Raw genomic sequence first — 25,165 nt, 5'->3', positions numbered from 1 at the left:
GTCAAAAGCTGAAGAGATTGCTCAGTGGTTAAGAAGACTGGCTACTCTCCCCCAGAGGACCTGCCTTCAATTCCCAGCTCTCACATGAACAGTCACAACCACCTCTAATTCTAGTTCTGAGAGACTCGAAACTCTTCTGGCATCTGTGGGCACCAGTATTTAATAAGTGTACAGGCGTACATGCAGGTAAACACCCATACCCATTAAGGGGGTAGGGTGGGGATAGGGTGGGGGAGGAAAGTGTCAAGAAAACAGATCACATCAGATACATACATACATGCTTTAATCCAAGGGTAGGGAGTCAGAGGTAAGCAGATCTTTTTGAGTTGGTCTACAGAGTAAGCTCAGGACAGCCAAGGCTATATAGAGATCATGTCTTTTTTTTTTGGGGGGGGGGGGGGTTCTTTTTTTTCGGAGCTGGGGACCGAACCCAGGGCCTTGCGCTTCCTAGGTAGGCGCTCTACCACTGAGCTAAATCCCCAGCCCCGATCATGTCTTAAAAAACAAAAACAATGGGCTGGAGAGATGGCTCAATGGTTAAGAGCACTGGCTGCTCTTCCAGAGGTCCTGAGTTCAATACCCACAACCACATGGTGGCTCACAACCATCTGTAATGGGATGAGGCCCTCTTCTGGTGTATCTGAACATAGTTACAGTGTACTCATGTACATTAAATAAATAATTCTGGAAAAGAGGAGGAAATAGTTAAAAAAAAAAAAAAAGAGGTCATCTTTATTGGATTTTCATGTTCAATATTATAGGAAGAGGAGGGCTAAGTGAGAAAAGATAGGAACTTAAAAATAAGTTCATCATCATTCTCCCTTCCTTTCCCCAAACCCCAGACCAGGCTGACCTCAAACTCAGAGATTTACCTGCTTCCCAAGTACTATGATTAAAGGTGTGCACCACCCCCAGCCAGCTCTAAGTCCCTTCATCTTTTTTTTTTTAAAGATTAATTTATTTATTATATGTAAGTACACTGTAGCTGTCTTCAGACACACCAGAAGAGGGCATCGGATCTCTTTACAGATGGTTGTGAGCCACCATGTGGTTGCTGGGAATTGAACTCAGGACCTCTGGAAGAGCAGTCGGGTGCTCTTAACCGCTGAGCCATCTCTCCAGCCCCCTTCATCTCTTAAAAAGCAAATTGTGGGGTATGGAAAGATGGTTAATTGGTTAAGGGCTCTTGCTGTTTTAAAAGACCAGAATCTATATGGAGGCTCACCACTTCTTCAAGCACCAAGTACACATGTGGTATACAGATGCACATACTCATAATACTCATACATATAAAATACTAAAAATAAATATTAAAAAGAGGCAAATCTTTTTTTTTTTTGTTTTTTTTTTTTTTCGGAGCTGGGGACTGAACCCAGGGCCTTGCGCTTCCTAGGCAAGCCCTCTACCACTGAGCTAAATCCCCAACCCCTAAAAGGGGCAAATCTTGTTGTGACCTAGATATTTCCTCTTTAAAAAAACTTCAAAGTAGTTCAGCTATCATTTCTTTTGCACATAGGTAAGATGTTAGATACACAAAAATTAGATATGCAAATCCAAACTTGTATAACAAGTAATGTTGTCCAGTTTCTATAAACAACTCACAGATTAATAAAATATGGAAGTACATATAAAATTTCAAGTTATAATCAAGATTTGCAAACAATTCTCCAAGATTCACTTAAAAGCTTGGTTGTTAAAGGCTAGTGGCTGCTCTTCCAAGGACCAGGGTTCATTTCCCATCACCCATCTAGTAGCTTACAAATATAATTCCAGTTCCAGGGGATCTAACATCCACATAGAAACACACAAAACACCAATGCACATAAAATAAAAATAACAAATAATTTTTTACAAGTAACAGTTTTCATTGGGTATAGTGGACACACCCATAATCACAGCAACTTTCGAAGTTGAGGCAATAAGATCAGGAGTTGAAAATCAGCTAGGGGTTGGGGATTTAGCTCAGTGGTAGAGCGCTTGCTTAGGAAGCGCAAGGCCCTGGGTTCGGTCCCCAGCTCCGAAAAAAAGAACCAAAAAAAAAAAAAAAAAAAAAAAAAAAAAAAAAGAAAATCAGCTAGAGGTCAACTTGGGTTTATAACACCCTAGAGACAGAAGGAGAGAAAAGAGAATAAAAAGGAAACCATAGATATTTTCAGGTCTTCAAAACGGAAAAATTCTATTCACAGATTTTTGTTTGTTTATTTGAGTTTTGCTGTTATTGAAAATAAGGACTAGTCTCAAATTCACTATCAATACAGCTGAAAATGATTTTGAACTCCAAATCCTCCAGTCTCCCAAGTGCTTTGGATGGTACCCTGAGATGGTACTTTTTAAATGATGACTTCTGTTTAAAGAGAAGTTCTTTAAATATGAGCACATTTATTGCTTTGAAACTCAGTGAGGGGCTGGAGAGATGGCTCATCTGTTCTGAGTTCAACTCCCAGCAACCACATGGTGGCTCACAACCAACTGTAACATGATCTGATGCCCTTTTCTGGCATGAAGGTACAAATAGAGCACTCATACACATAAAATAAAAATCTTTAAAAAAAAAAAAAAAAGGACCATGGCTTCAATAAACAAGTGTATTAAAGATTCAGTAACATGTTTCACTTGATACGCTACACTACCTTAAAACCAAAATGTTTCTCATATGAGCTTTTGCACAAAGTGCAAATTCTGGATAAATGTGGGTGCTCTTATCTGTAAACACTCATTGGCTGAGGCAAGAGGATTGTCACAAGTTTGAAGCCACCCTGGATTCCATAGTACCAAGCCAGTCCAAACAACAAAAGAAGACTAAATCTCAGGGGAAAAAATACTTTAAAAACATTTTTATAATCTAAGCTTGATGATTTCTAATGCTCACATGCACTAGTCAAAAACAAAACTTTTTAGCAAATTAGGTCTAAGCAATCTGACTCCAATTTCAGTGAAACTGCTGGCAAACCAACACCAGTATCACATTCAACTTAACTGGTGAGTCAAAACATGTTCCTGACCCCAATGAAACTTAGCAGATGTAGAATTTTTATTTTTAGTGCCTAAAATTTTCATGAGTGAATTGTAAACATCAAGATTATCTGTTCTATTCTCATGCCAAAGCCCAGCTCTGCACTATTAGAACTCCCAAGAAGCCAACCACATTCCATGTTTCAAAGCTGTCCCCATGCACACTCAAGGCAAGTTTCAGGGTTTGACTGTGGCGGGAGAGATATGAAGTTTGAGAGAATGACAGAACAGGCTTTCTTATAAAAAGGAACAGGTACTGATTAAAAAAAGAAAAAGGCTATGAGTTATTTAAGACAAAAATAACTCTAGGAACTTACATATAATTTCACTTTTGGAAACTAATCTCAGTTAACAGGGTGGACCCTTCCACCTGCCAGGGGCAAAAGCGTGAAAAATATGGGACACGGAAGTAGGGGTTTTATCTCAGTTCTAGATTTTTGCCTTTGCTTTTACCACAAAAGTAAAGAGTAAAGATCAACAGAAAACTATAAGCATTTTTTAAAAGTAATGTAAACAGACTGAAAATGAAACACACTACAGTTCTCTCCCTGTCCTTCCCTCTCTACAGTGTTTGATTTTTCCAGACAAGATTTTCCTGTATATCCGTGGTTGTCCTGGAACTCAGAGATCCACCTGCTTCTGCTGGGATTAAAGTGTTGAGCCACTATAGCCTGGCTCTCTCTCTTTTTTTAAAAGACAGGGTCTTACTTTATATGTAGCCCTTTGTCTGTCTCTATCTTCAGAGTAATTAAAAGTTATGAGCCACCAAACTTGGCCCAAAGCTGTAGTTTCTAAGATTAACTCAGTAAGATGGTTTCACATTCAATGGAATTTCTACTATACTATACTGTGAAAAGGATAAAATTATTAATGTTTGAGTTTTAGAATACATAAATTACTGTATCAGAAAAGAGGGTAAAATAAGATATTTTGTTACAACACCTACAAGTCTCTAGGGAACTATAACATTTTGAACAAAAAAAAAAAGGGGGGGAGGGCAGGAGGAGGTACAATCATGACCAGTTTAATAACAAAAAATGTAGTTCAGTTGGAGAGTGCTTGCTTGCCGAATATTCATGAGACTCTGGGTCTCATGAATGCCCAGCAACATCTAGTAAAACCAGGTGGAGATTTTACTTGGAGCTGCAGTAATAAGATCACAAGTTCAAGGTGCCCTGCAGCTACATAGTGAGAGACCTGGTCTTTAAGAAAAATAAAACTGGGGGTTGGGGATTTAGCTCAGTGGTAGAGCGCTTGCCTGGGAAGCGCAAGGCCCTGGGTTCGGTCCCCAGCTCCGAAAAAAAGAACCAAAAAAAAAAAAAAAAAAAAAAAAAAAAGAAAAGAAAAAAAGAAAACTGGGGGCTGAAGAGACATACTAGGGCTGGAGAGATGGCTCACTGGTTAAGAGCACTGACTGCTCCTCCAGAGGTCCTGCGTTCAATTCCCAGCAACCACATGGTGGCTCACAACCATCTGTAATGGGATCTGATGCCCTATTCTATTGTGTCTGAAGATAGCTACAGTGTACTCATATACATAAAACATACAAATCTCAAGCCCAAGGCCCTGGGTTCGGTCCCCAGCTCCAAAAAAACAAAACAAAACAAAAACAAACAAACAAAAAACAACAACAAAAACATACAAATCTTAAAATGTATCTTCAAAAGCATATAACAATCAAGAAAACAATCTTAACTTACAAAATGGCTTTCCAGGTCAAAATGCTGCTCAGTAAAGCCTTAACCACCTGAGCTCAACACCTGGAGTTACCTACATACAGGTGAAAGAGAATCAATTCTACAAAGCTGTCCTGACCACTAGATAGCCCTGTCCTATGACATATAAAATGGCAAACTTCCCCCAAAGCATGACTGAGCAATGGAAAGGCTTCACAACTGTTTTCTAGAGCCTAAGTTACAAACCTTTTAGAAATCAAAAGGATCCAAACTACTAGCTGGAACCATTGTAATAAGGTATCCCGGGGGATGGAGAGATGGCTCAGTGGTTAAGGACACTGACTGCTCTTCCAGAGGTCCTGAGTTCAATTCCTAGCAACCACATGGGGGCTCACAACCATCTGTAATGGGGACCAGATGCCCTCTTCTGGTGTGTCTGAAAACAGCTACAGTGTACTCATATAAATAAAATAAATCTAAAACAAAACAAAAAAAAAGGTTATCCTGGGATACGGAGTATGAGCCTGTGCCCCATCCCCAAAATATATTAGTTCCATGTTGACCTACATGGTAGTTTTTAAAAAACAGTTGGAGAGTAGACAAGGAATTAATACGCGTAGCTCAAACCAGCAGCACTGATCCTTTCACCTTGGCCTCGAGTGCTGAGATTACAAGGATAAATGATAATCAGCCTCATGATATACTCTAAAATGACAAATTCTAAAAAGGCTTTCATTTTTATCTTATGGTTCTGACTCTTGGCTCTCTAAATCTTATTGTTGGTTTTAGTAGGGTGTTTTTTGTTTTTGTTTTTTGAGACAAGGCCTCCCTAAATAGCCAGCAGCTAGTTAGCTTTGATCGTTTTTTGTGTGTGTTTGTTTTTGGTGGTGGTGGTAGGGTGTTAGAGACAGGGTTTCTCTGTGTAGCCCTGGCTGTCCTGGAACTCACTCTGTAAATTAGGCTAATAGCCTCAAACTCAAGAAATGGACCTGCCTCTGCCTCCCAAATATTGGGATTAAAGGCATGAGCCACTACTACCTAGCAACTAGCTGGCCTTTGAACTCATGATTCTCCTACACAGCCTCCCATGTTGTGGAATTACAACAAGTGGTCACCATATCTATATATCCAATGGTTACTCGGTTTGCACAGAAGGTAGGGTGTTAAAGATCAACTAGGAAAATCAGGTATGCTATTGCACACCTCTAATTCCAGCACTAGGAGACAGACAAGCAGATCTCTGTAAGCTCAAGGCTGGTGTGGTCTACATAGAGAGCTCCAGGATAGCCAGGGTCTCTTAGTAAGAGTCTGCCTCAAACAAATATACAATACAAAAACAAAACACAAACAACTCCCTAAAACAAATAAAAACCAGAAGCTCACTTAGTTGAAAATCTTTCTGAGGCTGGAGAGACGGCTCAGTGGTTAAAAGCACTGGCTGCTCTTTCAGAAGGCCAGAGTATGGGTCCCTACCCATACACATCAGGTGGCTCACAAACACCTGAATTCCAGCCTCAGGAGATCAGATGACCTCTTCCAGCCTCCTGGGGCACCCACCCATCCAAACTGCATAAATACACAGATATAAACACATATGTATAAACAACATTTTAGGAAAAAAAATCTTTCTGGAATCCATTAAGCCATTTCCCCCTCAATTATGAGTTATAACTCATGAGAAAACTGTTCAAGTTGAATCATCCCACTCTGTAACCTACTTGGCGGGAACTAGGTTCCTGAACCAAAATGTTGAGGAACTACTTGCTGCCTCCTGCTCCTGACTCTTGGGAAGCAGGTGCTACCTCAGTGGCAATGCCTTCTCCACCAAGATGGGAGTTAATTCAACACTTTAATCAGATAAAACTGCCAACCAAAATAAACCTCCCATTCCTTAAAGGATGACATTGGTGCACGCCTTTAATCCCCACACTCACTTGGAAGGCAGAAGCAGGCAGGTCTCTAAGTCAGAAGCCATGGTCTACAGACACCCAGAGCTACTCAGAAAAATAATTTTTTGTATGGTGCTGAACATGAATCCAAAGTCTAGACACATGAAGCCCTCTACCACTGAGCATCAATCCTAGCCTTGGTTTCACATTCTAGTTATCTTAGATCTTATTTTTATTTTATGTATGTTACCTAAATATACAATCCTGAGCCACATTCATACAATGACCAAGTAGGCCAGCCGAGGGAGGAGCTGGGTCTTCTTAGAATTCAATCCAGATTCTTTAGAAGAGCAGCCGCTTTAACTGTTAAACTTTCTATCTCTCCAATCTCTATTCTACAATCCTTGTTTTGAGACAGAGTCTCTACCATCCTGGCTGTCCTAGAACTATATAGATCAAGCTGGACTTGAGGTCACAGAGATCCACCTGCCTCTGCCTCCTGAGTGCTAGGATTAAGGCACGTACCATCACATTAGGATCCATTTTTACATTCTTAAAAGGGTTTCTGAAAACAAATTGCAAACTACATGAGATTCAGAAGGCCATAAATTTAATCCCTGTCACTGCTGGGTGAGGGGAAAACCATAGAGAATATGAACTATGAGAATACATATGGATCTCAAAGCCTAAAACATTTACTACCTGATCCTATGTAGAAAGCAACCAAGCTTTAGTTTGTGGTCCAAGACAACAGGAAGTAGAGTCCACAGGGCATTACTCAGGAGTGCTTCTTTCTCATCAGATCAACTAAGAAGACATTAATTCAGCTCCAACTATCCTGACTGAAATATTTTACACTTGCTTGGGTGTTTAGCCTTAAGGAAACATCTCAGAGTTCCACTTCCCCCTTTACACTCAGTAGTATCAGGGAAGCATTAGTCTGGGATTAGTGCAAAGAATGGATGTCTTACCTGGGGTGTTTGCTATAGCCAAAGGCAGGCCTGGAAGCTGGTGCACCTGGATCCCTGAAGTACCCAATGCACTGAGGTTAATGGTCTGGAGGCCTGGCATGGAGGACAGTTGAGCAGCATTCACAGTGACTGTGCCAGCAGGAATGGAGGCAGCTGAGGCAATGGGTGTAAGGGTGGTATTGCTGCTGCTAGTCTGCCCCAAGGAAACACCCTGCATAGGGGCCAAGGTGATTGTCTGGGCTTGTGGGTTCTGAACTTGAAGGTTCTGCAGCTGAAGGGTCTGCCAACTGACCTGTCCATTGGGCCCCACGGTTGGTGTCCGAATGATGATGGGGCCAGAGTTTTGAACAGCCTGAAGCTGGAGGTTCTGGAGGGTTTCCTGGGAAATAGCTTGAGTTGTGAAGGTCTGTCCTGACAATGGTGCTGCTTGGAGGGCCTGAAGAGCTTGTCCACCTTGAACTAGCTGAGGCTGAATAAGAATTTGTTGTTGCTGTGTCTGCTGACTTTGCTCTCCCTCTTTTTGCTGACTTCCTTGCAGTGATCCTCCTGATGTCTGGTTCTGCTGGATGTTTAGAGAATCAGACCCTTGCAGCCCACCAACTCTCTGGGATGTCTGGCCTTGAGAACTAGTCCCTGATGATCCGCTGCTGGTAAAGTTCATAATTCCCATGTTGCTGGTGGTGGTAGTTGTTGAATAGCTGTTGGCATTGGTGAAAAAGGAGCTGGAACTGGCTTGTGATGACACCAAGCTGGCAGAACTGATGGCAGTCCCTGAGGTGACAGGCTGTGAGCCACTCTCCTGGGATCCAGAGCTGCTGATCGTGCCTGCCTGAGAGCTGGGAGTCAGGGTAGCTGCAGAAACGCTGTTGACAGGTAGCAAGGTGATGTTCCCATTCAGGGCCACTGGTACATTGGTCACATACTGAGTCTGTCCTGAGAGCACATTATTAGCAAGGCCTTGGAGGGGGACAGCTTGCTGGAGTAGATTTGGCATAGCAGCAATAATGTTGCCCCCACTTCCTCTATTTGTGATGATCTGTTGATTTGCACCTGGTATGATCTGTATTTGACCAGAACCATCCTGCTGCACTTGGGCCCCAGTGGCAGCAAACTGCAGCTGTTGCCCATCAACAGTCTGGAACTGTGGGATTACTTGATACTGAATATTAGGCATTACTCCAGGTAGACCTGTCAGAACTTGCTGGTTCTGTAAGTTGGGGGTAGCAGCCACAACATACTGCCCACCAGAGACTGTGCGGTTCTTGGAAGACTCACTGCCATTGCTGCCATTGGTACTGTTGCCACTCTGTTCCTTTGAGGTAGGGGTAGCCCCAGAGGAGGAAGAGATGATCTGCCAGCCATTGGCACCCTGTGAAAGTTGTGTGGCTGTGAGGTCAAGTTCACCTGTGCCCCCTGACTGACTCGGACCCTGGGAGTTGTTGCTGTTCTCATTGGGTGACTCAATTCTGCTGCAGGTTGCTGCCAGCAGAGCCAAAGGAGATGGCTGGGATTCCTGGCCAGAAGAGAGGAAAGGAGTTAGTGGCACCCAATAGCTGGCCTAGGGGGCAGTATTCAACAGACAAACAGCAACAATGCAGGCATATAAAGAGCAAAAACCAGAAACAAAATGCTAACTTCTGTGTACTGTTCCAACTTTCCTATTTGGGGACCCTCTAGATCACCTATCTTTCTGTGTGTACTTCCCTACTGTACTTTCTCCCAGAGTTTTTGGTTAAGGAGGTTTCTAAGAATACTTATACCCTTTCAATACCTTCCCCATCTTTGATCACTCACCTGCCCTCCTCCGCCACCACTGCTGCTGCTACTGCCTGTGCTGCTGCTTCGAGTCTGAGAAAAGGCGGCACCACCACCGTTCCCGCTACCCCCGTTATTGCCACCAACACCTTTTTCAATCTTCACAGCTGTCACTTCATCCATTGAGTGATCTTGGTCTAAAAATAATTACAAAACAAATAAGTTGAGGGGGAAAAACATTAAGATTTAAAATTAACGTTTTGACCACCAGCAATGACTAATAAAATGTTTTTTTTTAAAGGTATTAGTCAGATACAGCTAGTTATGGTGGTAAGCCTAAAATCCCAGTATTTTGGAAGTGGAGACAAGAGTTCAAAGAAATTCTCAGTTACACATTAAACTGAGATGCCAAAGCCATAGGCATGCAGAGCAGGCACATGGCTTAATGGTGTCCAAGACAGGTCACTATTTTCCCAGGCATAAATTAACCCCAGAAATGACTCAAAAATTGCTTTGGAAGCCAGGCATGGTGACTCACACCTATAATCCCAAGACTTGGAAGGATGAGCCAGGTGGTTCTAGGTCTGCCAGACCTACAGAGTAAGAACTGATCTCAATGCAAACAGCACTTTTGAGGGAATTTGAGAGCAGTGTCTCAGAAATTAAAAAAAAAAAAAAAAAAGTGGGGCCTAGTGATGGCACACTCTAATCCCAGCACTCAGGAGGAAGAGGCAGGCAACTAGGTAGCTAAAAGTTTGAGGTCTGCATAGTAACTTCGAGTTACTACGAGTACCACATAGACCCTATCTCAAAAAGAAAAACAAAAAAGCATCCTGGAAGGAAAAGGAGACCCAACACATAGGTGGATGGAAAGTGGGCTAAAATTAGGACTAAAAGAGATGGAGACAGATTAAGTGTAAACAAAAACAGGAAGGGGCCGAGAAAGGGTAAATTGTAAGTGGAGGTGAGGAAACATCTGAAGAGGGCAGGTAAGAGGCTAAAATGGTTTAGGGCTTAGAACCCAGGTTTGGGGCTGAGGGGCCGGGCCATAGAAGGAAGGGGCGGTTTCGGGGTTAGGGGCGTGGCAAGGGCGGGTCGGATGGGGGAAGGGAAATTTACGGGGGTGCGGGGGAGGGCCTGGAGCAGGCTGGGACCGGAGGGCGGACCGGGGAGGCGGTTGGCCCAGGCGGGGCCTGCACTGGTCGGGCCGCCCCCGCGGCGCCAGCCCCCGACAGGAGGAGCCTCAGGCGGCCGGCCGGGTAGTGGGGGGTAAGGCCCGTCCCCCGTGGCCGGGGCGGGCAGGGGGCGGGCGAGGCCAGGCTGCCCCCTCCCCCGGGGCGGGTAGCCCATCCCCCTCCTCCTCCGAGGCCCCGCCACTGCCCCTTCTCCCTCCCTTCCCTCCGCCCCGGGCGGGACCAAGGCCGCCGCCGCCGCCTCCCGCCCGCCCCCCCTCACAGCGGGGACCGCCCGGTCGGCCCTCGCGCGCGCCCCCTCACTCCCCTCCCACCCCTAGGCTTGGAGTGGACTCATCCTTACCGCTCATGGTGGCAGCTGAGGGGCGAGCTCAAGGGGGTCCTGTCCGGGGGGGTTGGGGGGGGCCGGGAAAAACGCGGACGCTGACGAGGCAAGCGAACCCGGACCGGACAGGGAGGGGGGGGTAAGGAGGAGGGAGCAGCGCGCCACAAGCCCGGCCTAGTCCCCGCCCCTTATCTGCTGCCCCTCCCAATGAAGGAGGGTGAAAGGAGGGACTTGCAGAGGAAAGGCGGGCAGTCTACCCAATGGCAAGACTCGCTCTCTCTCTGAGGCGTGTAAGACCAAGTTGCGTGCCTGGTTTCCGCCCAGAAAGGCCGCCCTCTCAGTTTTAACAACCAATTAGAGACTCGGGAAGTGGTGATGGGCGGGATGAGAAGATGGACTTGCAGAGAAACCAGTCAACCACCAGGCGGGCTCCGTGAGCGGTGGGGATAGGAGGAGATTAGGTAAGAAAGACAGGACAACGACCAACCAGAATCTTGGGCATGCCTGGGCAAAGTCCGTTTAGGAGAAGAGTAAGAAATAGGCCGGAATAGGACAGGATCAAGCTTTCTAAACCAATCAGAATTCAGGCGGGCAGTTAAGAAAGTTCTGATTGGACAACAACTGAAAAGAACCGGAACAGGGCTCATATTGACGTGAATGAACAGCCAATTAAACGCCGAGTAGAAGGTGAAGGCTGGAACTTGGAATGGGGAGAGGAGAACAGGCTTCCCCCTCAGATACTCAGGCCAATGAGGCAGCGAAAGCAGCCTGGCACCGCCTCTAGCTTTGGCCAATAGTCGTTAGAGGGCCGCCCCTCATGAGGAGGGAACCGGGCTGTGCCAAGTGGAGTTGGTCGCCATGTTGGCCCTCCTCAAGAGGCTTCTTTTCCTCGTTAGGTGGTACGCTTTAGCGGAGCCTTGCAGCTCCACAAGTGTCAGCGCTGAGACGCGCGAGGGCGAGGGTGTCGCGTCACCCGGGACCGTTCGAGTTTTCCCTTCACCGCTCCTACACAGCACCTCTCGAATGTCACCCCTGCCGGGATGGGCGGGCGGCTCCCCCTCGCCGTGGGTGGAAGCCCTGTGGCGGCGGGCGGGACGACAGCTTGGTGACGGCACACGAAAACCCAAGTCCACTGAGCTGAAGGCTTTTGGGAAGCTCTAGCAAACGCCATTTTCTTAAGCTGCCCCAGACACGCTAAACCACGGGCCAGGCAGGGTTCACTCCCATCACTCGGCTTTGAGAATGACGCACTCTGGAGAACTTCGTGAAGCCAAGCTCTCAAAATACTCAATTTACCCTCCTAGTAGAAAGCACGGTAACCTACTTTTGCAATCAAAAAGGTTAGAGAATTTGCCCTAGGCACCTCAATCTCTGGCCTCCATTTTGCCTCCTTTCTCCTTGTTTAATAGTTTGTCATTGACGGCTGTCACCACGTTTAACAATTGGAATTAATATAGTGTCACTGCATTATCTACAGTTAAGCACTTAATGTGTCCTACATTACGGAGCTGGATCCGCCTTTAAAAAACTGAAACACTTTAAAGATAGGAACTGAGGTTCTCTCTGATCTTTTGGAGATGGCCTTAGAAATGTAAATTGACAGCAGACCTACCTGTTCTGGGTGTCCCAGTTAACAGGCATTTAGCACTGCTTATAACAAGCTCAATGCCAGGCGTGGCAGTACACGACTTTAAGACTCCACTCTGGAGGCAGAGGCAGGAGGATCTCTTGAGTTTTAAGGCCAACCTAATCTACACAGTGAGTGCGAGGACGGCTAGGACTACACAGAAAGATATGTCTCAAAACATCGAAAACATAATCAGCGTCAGAAATTTTGAATGGGGAAAAATTAATTTGGGCAGTAACATGCCCAAGATTACAAAGCTAATAACGGATTGTGTCCCACAAAGTCTAATGCAGCCACACACAGTAACTGACTATTCCTGTCATTCTGTACTTAGGAGGCTGAGGCGATCCGGTTGCTGAAGATGGAGGAAAACCTGAGCTACCAAAATAAGTGTCCTCTACGAAATCGTTCTTTTCTTTCTCTTTTTATTTTTATTATTATTATTTTTTTTTGGTTCTTTTTTTCGGAGCTGGGGACCGAACCCAGGGCCTTGCGCTTCCTAGGTAAGCACTCTACCACTGAGCTAAATCCCCAGCCCCTCTCTTTTTATTTTTTTATTTTTTTTATTTTTTTTTGGTGGGGGAGGTGGGGTGGCAAGGGTAGACAGTATTTCTCTGGGTAGCCCTGGCTATCCTAGAATTAACTCTGTAGACTAGGTTGGCTTCAAACTCAAGAGATCCACCTGCCCTTCCTCCTGAGTGCTGGCTGAGATTAAAGGCATGGGCTACCACCACCTTTAAAAAAAAAAAAAAAAAAAAAAAAAAAAAAAAAAAACCTGGTCTTTCAAGAACTGGATCTTATTATGTAGCCCAGGCTAGCCTAGAACCAGCAATCTAATCTCCCTTACTCCCTTCCAGTGTGAGGATTCCAAATGCTTGCCCAAACCTCAATAGGGAGGGAGGGAGAGGGCTTGCTTATTACAACAGAATGGGATGTGATGCTGTGTAGACAGCTCTTTTTTTTTGCTCCAATTGTTCACCAGAAAGCACCATTCATGGCCCCAGTGTTTTATTCTTAAATGCAGTACCAGTGTTCTAAAGAACTCAATTGGAACACCAACATTATACTGGGTAGTGGCTGAAATTAGGGCTTAATTGAAATCAAGTTCAAGAACCCTGGACTACAAAGACTTTGAGTCTAAAATAATTACATGCAGTATACACATACATAAATTAATATTTTTCTGTTGTTTCTTGAGACAGGGTTTCTCTGTGTAGCATCGGCTGTCCTGGAACTCACTCTGTAGATGAGGCAATGTTGAGACTGAAAGACACACTCTTGAAATAATTAAATAACAAACAAAATCTGGACAGCAGAAATAGTTTTCAGGGTAACCTTTGCCAAAGAAACCTGAATACAAGAGCTCCATCCCAGGCTCCACTTGATAAGAGAACTGCCAACTCTCAAAATCTGCCCTCTCTCTCTCTCTCTCTCTCTCTCTCTCTCTCTCTCTCTCTCTCTCACACACACACACACACACACACACACACACAGGGCACGTACTGACCTGTGTCTTCTACAAAATAAGTGTGCTTTCCAAAAGCTCCTCCCTGCCTACATATACACACAGTGGCTTGTGTCCCCCCCCCCAAAAAAAAATAAATAAATGTAATTTAAAGTAATTAAAACATAAGGGAAGAGGCCGGAGAGAAGAAAGAAGAAAGCTTCAGGACTGGAAAAACTTCCTGGAAGGAAAAAACTACATTACTCATTCCTGTAAAGCAAGCTCTGAGGCTTCTGACAGCTGCCTAGGGTATTCAGCCCCAGACCACACCTAACTAACTCACTAAAGGGGTGGAGAGAAACAAATGGTGTTGATCAGTATTCTAACTTGTTTTCTCTCTTTTTGAGACAAAGGTTTCACTCTATAGCCCACCTGCTTCTAACTCTGGAATGCTAGAATTCACACACCACACACACACACAGTTTTTAAAGAGCTTTGTCAGTGTAGTGATGGATCCTATAGTAGCATTTGTGAGTCAGAGACAGAAAAGATAAGTAGTGTTACAAGTTCAAGGCCAGCCTGACCTACAGTGCTGATTCTACGCCATCAAACCTTCACAGGGAGACCATGTCTCCAAAAACCAAAAGAGAGACACAGAGACAAAGAATTGGAGCCAACCTGGGCAACATGGTGTGTGCTTGAAACGAATTAGGCTAATGGAAACTTGTGTCCAGTCCAACAAGAAGAGAGAAGAGGAAGAGAGGGGGGGGGGAGATAAAGGCCTAAAAAAGCAAAAAGAACTGAAGCAAACCAGGCCTTTCAGTGTGAGAATTCAGAGAACTTCTGAGAACCCCAGAACTGGCTGCAGACAGTGTTTGTAATCATTATTTTAAATGACCCACTGTACACTTGCTGTCTTTGTTTCCTAATCAGAGAAGCGCTGTGGCTCTGGCCAGTCTAAAACAATGAGTGGTACCTAGTGACAGGCAAGCATTTAGTCATGCAATTAGCTGGCAGCTATGGTGGTACTGATGGCCTCTCTAAGGAGGAAGAACACTAGAAGTGGGAGTGTTGGTAGCCAAGGTCAAGAAAACTAGGTAGCTGAGACTGTTCAAGGCCAGCCTACTCTAAGGAGTAAGCTCCCTGGGTTACAGCCACAGCACTGTATAAACCTGTCATGGCCGCATTTACCTGGAAGTCAGAAGTAGAAGGATCTGGAGTGCCTGGCTATTTTCCAGAAATACAGGCCCGAGGTATCTGAGAGCCTGTCTTAAGAAAATTAAAAACCCGGGAGTGGTAGAAACACCTTTAATCCTGTAATCCCTGCACTAGGAGGTAATGTGATCTCAGTGAATTCAAGGCCAGCCTGGTCTAAGTGCACCTAAGTCCACACAATGAAATAAAAACAACCCCGCACAATGTTAGGGTTTTGTTGTGTTTTTTTTTTTTTTCTGTAGCTGAACTCTGGTGTAACCACAAATAAATATTGCCTCTTCTGAGAAGAGCCTGTAAGAAGCATATAAACCCTGACGTAAACCCCACAGATGGTCTCTGAAGCAATAGGAGGTGGGTACCTGAGACCCTGTCTCAAAAAACAAACAAAAAACCAGGAGGTGGCTGTGTTGGCTGGCACTGCAGTCAGCAATTGAAAGGTTGTGGCTGGAGGAGAGAAAGTCAATTGCTGGCAGAGGCCACATAAAGAGACCTTGTTTCTAAAGACAAATAGGGAGGCTTGAGGTACAGTAGGGAAGACAAAAGTTGCTTTAGGTTACACAGGACATCCGCGTTTGGGGGTGGGGAATGGGGGTGCGGGGAGCAGAGTTTAAGTAGTCTTCCTGACTGTCCTAGAGCTAGTTTTGTAGACCAAACCGACCTTGTACTCTCAGAGATCCTACCTCTACATCTTCCCAGCTGGGATTGCACCACACAGTTTACTATCTGCATTCTTGAGAACTCAAAAAAAAAAAAAAATCAGCAAGGCTTATGCACTGAGTGAGTTAGCAGGCTGACTGGGCTGCTTCCAACAGGGAATTGGAGAAAAGGGTAGGCGATAGCCCGAACCGGGAACAGGGGAAATAATTTTCTATAAGTATTTTCTAAATCTGACTTCCGGGGAATCTAGTTAGGGCGGTTACACAAAGTGTTTTACTTCCCCAAGTGCTGAGCTCACACCCAGGAGGGAAGAACCACTCACTGCTGTCTTTCACCCAGGCCTGCACTAGGAAGATGATGGGTCCTGCCTAGCAGACTTTTTTTTTTTTTTTTTTTAGCTCCACTTTTAACCAAAATTGGAGTTGTTTCTCTCTCGCGCCTCTCCTGGGGCAAACAGCCCGCAATCCTCTCGGAAAATCCAGGGCTGAGAGCAAGGGTAGCCATCCCAGCCGCCCACCACTAGTGGAGAAAGGTCCTGGGGTGGGGGTGGGGGGCGCAGGAGCTAGTGTGCTTCCCTTCTCCTGGGACACCAAAGCGGGAGCTGGATCCGTAAACAACTCGTCCGGGCCAGGAGTTGCCAGAGGAATGGGGTGGGGTTTACTGCCTGGGGTCCTACCGCCGGGTGACTGGGGCGGAGCTTGCGCTTTATTTCCGCCGAGGGCCTGGACATCTGTTTTCCCCAGCTGCAGATCCCTCCCTCCGCTGGGTTGCTGCAGGGCTGAAGTTCGCAGATGCTGGACACCTGACTTCCCTTCTTCCGGAAGTTCCCACAAACTCCCGGGAGTAGAGCTAGACTAGTGGGTGGTTCCAGTAGGGGAAAGGCCCCGGAACGCTACGTGAATTCCTCGTCGATTTCCACCTAAAGGTGGTGAGCAACTTCGACTTCCAGCCCGGGGGGAGGGGCGTGGGGGGTTGTGTCCACTGACCCACGTCTTTTTCGGAGAGACAACCTTGTGCTGCCTCCGCCCGGACAAAGATCCCCAGGAGGCTTCATTTACAAGACCGGTAACCCAGGTCATCCCCTTACATCTGAATTAGAAGAGCCAGGTGTGGTGGCTCGTGACCTTAATCCCAGCACTGGGGAGGCAGAGGTAGGCAAATCCCCCAGTCCAAGGCTTGGCTGGCATGCATTGGTTCCAGGACAGCCAAAGCTGCAAAGTAAGACCCTCTTTCAGAAAAACAGAAACAAAAAAAAAAAAAAAACAAGATTGTGAAAGAGATGTGGGACTTTGAGGAGTTCCAAAGGCTTGCAGACTCCCAAGCTAAGTGCATCCGTTGCCTATACTAAAGCATGCGGGTAATTCCACAACCAGAGATAGAATTTGGGGAAGAGGAGGTAGGAGAGTGTTTACTTAGTTTTGTTTTGTTTTGTTTTTTTCTCCGAGATAGGATTTCTCCGTGTAGCCTTGGACCTCTCAGTAGACCAGACCCTTTGGGCCCCGAACTCAGACATTTGCATGCCCCTGCCCACCACCCCCAAACACAGTACTGGGATTAAAGTTATGCACCAGCATCAGGGTCCAGCTTTGCATTTGTTTATAAAGAATGGGTCTTCTCACCTGAACCCCCAAAATGCAAGTCCCACAAACCTGTCATCTAACACCCAGACTGAACTTCCTGCTATCTCCCTGCTGCCCATCTGTCTGCGTCTGCATCTGGGCCTGGCTTTACTGTTGAAGACCTAACCCTGTGCATTCATCTCAGTGGCTGGCTACTGAGTCTTTGCTCCTAACCCAGACTCTCCAGGCCTGATTACTACAACGGCTGCATTTTAAAAGATTAATTTTATGAGACAGGTCTCATTCGTAGACTAGGAGGGACTGGAACTTAAGAGTTGGCTCCGGGGCTGGGGATTTAGCTCAGTGGTAGAGCGCTTACCTAGGAAGCGCAAGGCCCTGGGTTCGGTCCCCAGCTCCGGGAAAAAAAAAAAAAAAAAAGAGTTGGCTCCGAAGCTTTTTTTTTTTTTTTCTTTTTTTTTTTTCGGAGCTGGGGACCGAACCCAGGGCCTTGCATCCGAAGCTTTTTTTAAAGGTGTGCCTCACTACATCAGGTACGTGAGGTCAGGACCTATGGAGGCCAACACATACTCAGTAAAAGTAGAGTGTACTTTTAACTATCAGCCTTCTCCCCTCCTCATTTCCATTTTTGTTTTAATCTTTCAGTCAGTGTCATGCAGCCCTGAAAGATCAGCCTGCCTCTTCCAGCAGAGTATTAGGATTAAAGGTGGTCCCACCCCACCTAGCCCTATTTGCATTTTGGTCTAACCATTTCTTCCCCTCTCCCCACCTCCCCACCCCGAGCTAAGGACCAAACCCAGGGCCTTGCTTTGCCCTTGCCCTGCAAGCACTCTACCACTGAACTAAATCCCCAACCCCGGCCTGACCTTTTTTTCTTTTTTTTCTTTTCTTTTTTTTCAAGGCTGGGGACCGAACCCAGGGCCTTGTGCTTGCTAGGCAAGTGCTCTACCACTGAGCTAAATCCCCAACCCCAGGTCTGGCCATTTCTTAACTCTGCTGGACCACCTTTAATATTAGTAGTTAGATTTTAGTCACAGGCCTTTAATCCCAAAACTGGAGAAGCAGAGATAGGTGGATCAATAAATTTGGTCTATATATCGAGTCAGGCCTACACAGAGAAACCTTGTTTCCAAAAAAAAAATATATATATATATATATATTTGAAATCACTGCAGCTGTGAATTTGTTGTTATTCAATAAATTTTGACACTAAAAAAGGAAAAAAAATGGTGTTTCATAACATAATTGGGAGTATAGGGGAACAGGTAGGAGGAAGTTCTGGCTGGCCTTTGTTTGCAGCTGTATCAAAGGATCACCTTGAGCAAGTTTTGCCCCACCCCCAGGAATGCTGGGAATACTGGGGTTGACCACCAGGAGTGGTTATTTATCTTTACCTTTCTTTTTTATTTGTTTATTGGTTGACTGAGGTTGATCTGGAGCACGTAGATCTGCAGGAAAGCCTGCCCAGGCTCCACGTGGGTTCCAGGGATCAAACTGAGGCTTGGTGGGAGGCACCTTTACTCACTGAGCCATTCTTCGGCCCCTCGCACCTTTTGAGGCACTTATTGAGGCGTGGTGTTCTTTTGTTACCAGGCTAGCCTAGAACTCCTTAGCGCTCCTGCACCTGGAGCTCTGGACGGGGACTGCGGCACTGCTTAATGTGTTTATTCAGTGACTCAGGAGAAAAAGAACCCTACATCAAACCTGTGCTCCCTAGGAGATGATTGTTTGCATGAAGGAAAACGGTAATATACTCTGGAGCAAGCTGGACCTAATTACCATAGGATTTACGAAGGCAGAATGTAAATGAACTGGAGTCTACCGATAGGTTGCTTGGGGTTCTTGAAGGATAGGGAAAGGTAACTGCGGGGGTGGGGCTAACCTATGATATCCCGGTCCTGTGTGTACCATCTAATGTGTACGTGCCATCCAGTGTGTGTGTGAAAATCTAAGAATAACCTGCACGAGTCCATTCTTTGATCTAGTGTGAGGGTCCTTGTCAGCCTTGGTGGGTGGCTGACACAGTTACCTACAGAACCATCTTGCCATCCATAGATGATCCTTTAAATTACCTTCAGGTTCAAAAGCAGAAGCCTTTAATCCCAGCACCCGGGAGGCTAAGGCAGGCAAATCTCAGTGAGTTTGCTGGTAGCCAAGGCTATGTAGTGAGACCCTGTCTCAAAAAAAAAAAAAAAAAAAAAAAAAAAAATCAATTAAAAAGTGTTTCAAGGGGCTGGGGATTTAGCTCAGTGGTAGAGCGCTTACCTAGGAAGCGCAAGGCCCTGGGTTCGGTCCCCAGCTCCGAAAAAAAGAACCAAAAAAAAAAAAAAAAAGTGTTTCAAGGGGTTAGGGTTAGGGAGATGGCTCAGGTGTTAAGAGCATTGATTGCTCTTTCAGAGGTCCAGAGTTCAAATCCCAGCAGCCACATGGTGGCTCGCATCCATCTGTAATGGGGTCTGGTGCCTCTTCTGGTGGGTCTGAAGACAGCTACAGTGTATTCATATAATAAGTAAATCTTTAAAAAAGAAAAAAAGTGTTTCAAGGCTAGCCTAGGATACATGAGACCCTTTTTTCTTCTTTCTTTTTGTTTTGTTTTTGTTTTCAAGATGGTTTCTCTGCATAGCCCATGCTATCATAAAAACTTACTCTGAAGACCAGGCTGGCCTCAAACTCTGAGATCTGACTACTGGGATTAAAGGCATATATATATTATATATAGTATTAATATATATATGCCACCATAGTTGCTCTTCCCCATCCCCCTTTCTCTCTCTTTCACCCTTCTCCCCCCACCCTCCTTTCTCAAAAACAAAATTTTAAAGGTCTAAGAGCATGCCTCTGTAGCCAAATGCTTTCCTAGCTTGCTGGAGGCCAGAAGCTCAGTCAGCAGTGCTTTAAAGAAAAAAGTAAAATAAAATAAAAAACTTAAACCGGGTGTGGCAGTGTACCCAAAGTCCCACACTTGTAGGCTGAGGCAGGTAGATTAGTTAGCCTGGGCTAGAGAAAGAGAGAGACCCTATCAAAACACAAAGCAACCCAGAACTAAAGAGGAAGCCACGCTGTTGAGAGTACAAGGCTTTCTGAGCAGGTTTTTATTGTCTTCTCCCTCTCTCTCCTTAGTAACAGTGTTTGGTTTGGTCTCCTCAAAGGGCTGGCTGATACAGGGCAGTGCTGCTCCAAATGCCAACATCTGTCCTGAGCCTAACCCACATGGGCCCACACAGGCCAGTGACAGCAAAGGTCAGGGAACAGTCAAAGCAGAGATCTGGCTCATAGGTTGCCTGCTACAGACGCCCCCTCAGGCTAGGCCACCTCCAGCTGCTTGAGAAACTGAATCAGACTTCATTACTTGTGTGACTTGGCCCCAGTATGACGCAATAGGAGGAACCCAGCCTTGCCTGCCGGACGGCCCTTGGAGCTTTAATCTAGACAATACTGTAGGTTACTATCCAGTTTGCAGCAAGTATGGAGACCGAAAGAATAAGGTCACTGAAAACAAAAGGCTGTGAATATAGCTTACTGTTAGAGCGTCTGCCTAGCGCTTGAGATCCTAAATTTAACCCGTAGCAACACAATGGCTGATCTGGCGGAACAACCCTGTAATCCTAGGATTTGAGAGGACAGAGAAGGACAGAACACTGCAAGATTTGTTACCAGGAAAAAAATCAGGTTCCAAGCCTCGTTAATATAAGAACTTGGCAGTGTGAGTTCAATCCCAAGAACCCACATAGTCCTGTAAGCACCAACTCCCGTAAATTGACATCTTTGCATGACATGCATGCACACAAACAAATACATACATACATACATACATACATACATACATACATACATATATATATATATATATATATATATATATATATATATATATATATATATATATACCTGGCTGGTCTCAGACTCAGAGATCACCTCTGCCCCCAAGTGCTTGGATTAAAAACACGCACCATCACCGACCGGCTGAAGATATATTTGTTTTATTTTATGTGTATGAGCGTTGGCCTACATGTATGTATATCAGATGAATCACTGGCACCCAGGGAGGCCAGAAAAGTGCGTTGGATCCTCTGGAAGTGACAAACAGATATTACCTATGTTCCCATGTGGGCACTGAGAAGCTAATCAGCAAGTACTCTTAGTTTCTGAGCCATCTCCAGCCCATCCGTCTGTCCATCTATCTGTCTATCGGGGAGAGGGGGATACACAAGTGCCACGGTAAAAGTGTGGAGAGCAGAGAACAGATTTTTGAAGGTCGGCGCTTTCCTGATATGGTGACCCTTAGTTTCATTGTCAGGCTTGGTGGCAAGAGGCAAGGGCAGGCTGAACTAAACTTCCTGAGTCGGAACCCAGAAAAATGAGCAGGTTTAGCAGTACTTCCTTGCAAAAGCTCTGTAATCAACTGCTTGGGGGTGGGGCTTCTGGGAAGTATATGTTTATTACTCATTAGAGGGTAATTACCCTCCCTCTACTTCAGATGAATCAACTCTCCCTAGGCCTTGATCTCTGGACTGAGGTGATCGACAGGCAGCCCAGCTGGATTAACTCTTGGAAGGAGAGAATCCTTCGTGATGTTCTAATCGTTGACGTAGATCAGATCCACCCAGGACCAGAGGTCAAACTCAGATTCCATTCTTTTGAGCAGGAGGAAATAGCTTTCCCTTGTGCCTGGTCTATCTCTGCCTTCTTAAGTGATATTTAAATGATATTTAAATGATATTTAAATCCCACACCCAGGTGCTAGTGATACTTACCTTTCTAGAGTAAAAACAGGAAAGTGGGACACAAAAGTAACCTCTAGAGTAGGAAACAGGAAGTGGGACACAAAAGTAACCACTAGGGAAGTGTTGTTCTCAATACCCCCCAAGACTTGCTAATCACTGTCTAGTGACCTAACATCTGTCCCCCAAGAGTGGGGACTAGTTGCTAATGGCAGAAAACAGCGCACCAAGGGATTCCAGTGTCTGCTCCTGCTGACTTCCAGGCCTTTGGAGGGTAGAGTTAAAACAGTTGCAGGATCATCTATTGGAGAGAGAGAGAGAGAGAGAGAGAGAGAGAGAGAGAGAGAGAATATTAAGTGAGCAGTTTAGTGAAGACCAAAGTGTTCACAGAGCCTCTACTAAGAATAACAAAACAGATTCCATTCCCACTCTGAAAGTCCAGAGACCTAATCTGAATGTCTACAGGAAAGGATGGCTGGCTGGACTGAAGTTCTGTTCCCACCTAAGGAAAACCAAGTAAATGTATTAAAAAGAAAAGAAACGAAAGGAAGACCTAAAGGTGCCAAGCATTTCTGGCATTTTGGCTTCTGGCCAAGGACAAGAGCTGAGGATCCGGTCCCTAAACTGCCTGCCCAGTTTCTATCTTCTGTTCTTATCAGTTTGCGGGCAAGTCTGGCTGTGAGGCACATTCCAGGATACTTAGACCGTCTCAAAACAACCAATAAAACAGGAATGGAGGTCCCAGCCCTCGGAAGACTAAAGGAGAAGGGGCACCAGGACCAACCGCACTCAGTTATACAGCAACTGAGAAAAACCTGAGTCACATGACACCTGATCTTTTTTTTTTTTTTTTCCGGAGCTGGGGACCGAACCCACGGCCTTGTGGTTGCTAGGCAAGCGGTCTACCACTGAGCTAAATCCCCAACTCCCCTTTTTTTTTTTTTTTTAATAAGCGTACACTGTCACCATCTTCAGACACACCAGAAAAGGGTATCAGGTCCCATCACAGATGGTTGTGAGCCACCATGTGGTTGCTGGGATTTGAACTCAGGACCTCTAGAAGAGCAGTCAGTGCTCTTAACCATTGAGCCATCTCTCCAGCCTGATCCTGATAAAGAGAAAAAAGGGCCTATTGGTGGTGGAGCACCTCCTTAATCCCAAAGAGAGGCAAGTGGATTTATGAGTTCAAGGATAACATGGTCTATTGAGCAAATTCCAAGGTAGCCAAGGCCACACAGAGAAACTGTCTCAAAAAGAACAAATTGGGGCTGGGGATTTAGCTCAGTGGTAGAGCGCTTACCTAGGAAGCACAAGGCCCTGGGTTCGGTCCCCAGCTCCGAAAAAAAGAACCAAAAAAAAAAAAAAAAAAAAAAAAAAAGAACAAATGGGGGCAGGGGGTAAGAGGTAAGAGCACTGACTGCTCTTCCAGAGGTCCTGAGTTCAATTCCCAGCAACTGAATGGTGTCTCACAACTATCGGTGGTGGGATCTGGTGCCCTCCCCTGGCCTGCAGGCACACATGAAAGCAGACAGAATGCTGTATACATAATAAATAAATAAATAAATAAATAAATAAATAAATAAATAAATCTTTAAAAAGAAATAATAACTAAATAAAAAGAGAGAAAGGAAGCAGGCTGGAGAGATGGCTCAGGGAACTTCCTGTTCTTCCAAAGGACCCGAGCTCAGTTCCCAGCACCTATATCAGGCAGTTTACAACTCCTACAGCACCTATAATCCAGATTCAGGGAATACAATGCTTTCTGGGTAACACCTGCATGTGTGACATGTGGCATATACATACATAATTAAAAATTTTTAAAAAAAGGGCCAGGCTTGGTGAGGCACATCTTTAATCCCAGCACTGGGGAGGCAGAAGCAGGCAGATCTCAGAGTTTGAGGCCAGCCTAATTTACAGAGCAAGTTGCAGGACAGCCAAGGCTATATACATAAAGAAACCCTGTCTTAAAAAGCAAAACAAAGGGCTGGAGAGATGGTTCAGCGGTTAAGAGCACTGACTGCTCTTCCAGAGGTCCTGAGTTCAAATCCCAGCGACCACATGGTGGCTTATAACCATCTGTAATGGGATCTGATGCCCTCTTCTGGTCTGTCTGAAGACAGCTACAGTATACTCCCATAGGTAAAATAAATAAAAATCTTTAAAAAAGAAATTTTTAAATTGCTGTACTGAAAAGATTTATAAAGACCAGAGGTGGTAGCGCACACCTTTAATGCCAGCACTGGGAAGGCAGAGGCAGGCAGATCTTTTGAAGTTTGAGGCCAGCTTGCTCTATAAAATGAGTTCCACGACAACCAGGTCTACACACAGAAACCCAGCCCCCTGAAAAAAAGAGAAAGACAGAGAAAGAGCTATGAAACAAAAATGCAGGGTGTGTGTTCAATTCCCAGCAACTATGTGGTGGCTCCCAATTATCTAATGTTATCGGATCCCCTCCTCTGGTGTGCAGATGTACACACAGATAGAACACTTGTATAATAAATAAGCCTTTTTTTTTTTAATGCCTCTTATGTGAGCCCCATTTGCCCAGGCTAAATAACTTTCTAGAATATTGGAGGCCATTGCTCATGTAAGATAACAAGCCGTGTGTTTCTTTGCCCTGTAGACAAGCTTGGTAGCTTCTACTGCACAGGATGTCTTGATCACAAGCAGGTGGGAGGTACCATGTAGGCAGGAAGTGCGTCAGTTTGTATGCTTGCCCTCCCCCCGCCCCCCCCCTTGGATGAAGGTAGCAAATGTGTAGCCTTGTAGGGTTTGCTTTTCTAAGTCTTTGATCAATGTAATTCGCGGCCATACTCTGGGAATCCAGGGTGTGTTAATGTCCAGCGTTCCCTCATCCTGGCCTGTATTTAGTAAAGCTTGCTTTAAATTAGGCTCAAAAGTTATGGTAGTTGTTGTGTTTTCTAAAAAGAAAGCGAAGCCAGAGATAGATATGTTTGGTGGAGGCGCGGTATGGTTTGGGTGAAGGGGGTGCTTCTGCTGGCCCATGCCACAAGGATGGTATAGTATAGAATAGAATTTATTTAGGGCATGGGTGTGGGAGCTGGGGGGGGGGGAGAGAAGAGGAGAGGGGAGGGAAAAGGAA

At 45.3% G+C, this 25,165-nt stretch overlaps 1 protein-coding gene and 1 long non-coding RNA gene across 3 annotated transcripts in view; one reads left to right on the top strand and one right to left on the bottom strand.

Moving 5' to 3' along the window:
* The window catches only part of Sp1 (Sp1 transcription factor), a 29,419-nt gene extending 18,471 nt beyond the window's left edge, over positions 1 to 10,948 (bottom strand). Inside the window, exons 1-3 of one of the 2 annotated variants that reach the window (XM_087555749.1) lie at positions 10,840 to 10,948; positions 9,343 to 9,500; positions 7,549 to 8,917 (exon numbers count right to left, since the gene is read on the bottom strand). In XM_087555749.1, the coding sequence (XP_087411875.1) occupies positions 7,549 to 8,917; positions 9,343 to 9,500; positions 10,840 to 10,846 (1,534 nt within the window). In that variant the 5' untranslated portion in view covers positions 10,847 to 10,948. 2 annotated transcript variants of the gene reach the window in all.
* A 695-nt stretch (positions 10,949 to 11,643) lies between these two features.
* Positions 11,644 to 15,314, top strand: LOC148004996 (uncharacterized). Its single transcript, XR_015626064.1, has 3 exons — positions 11,644 to 12,161; positions 12,783 to 12,951; positions 13,651 to 15,314. It is a non-coding gene; the product is annotated as an uncharacterized LOC148004996 (long non-coding RNA).
* Positions 15,315 to 25,165: the final 9,851 nt, after the last annotated feature.

The sequence above is a fragment of the Rattus norvegicus genome, chromosome 7 (genome assembly GCF_021556685.1).
Source record: "Rattus norvegicus strain SHRSP/BbbUtx chromosome 7, alternate assembly SHRSP_T2T, whole genome shotgun sequence".
Lineage (NCBI taxonomy): Eukaryota > Metazoa > Chordata > Mammalia > Rodentia > Muridae > Rattus > Rattus norvegicus.
This window is presented reverse-complemented; position numbering and strand designations above follow the sequence as displayed.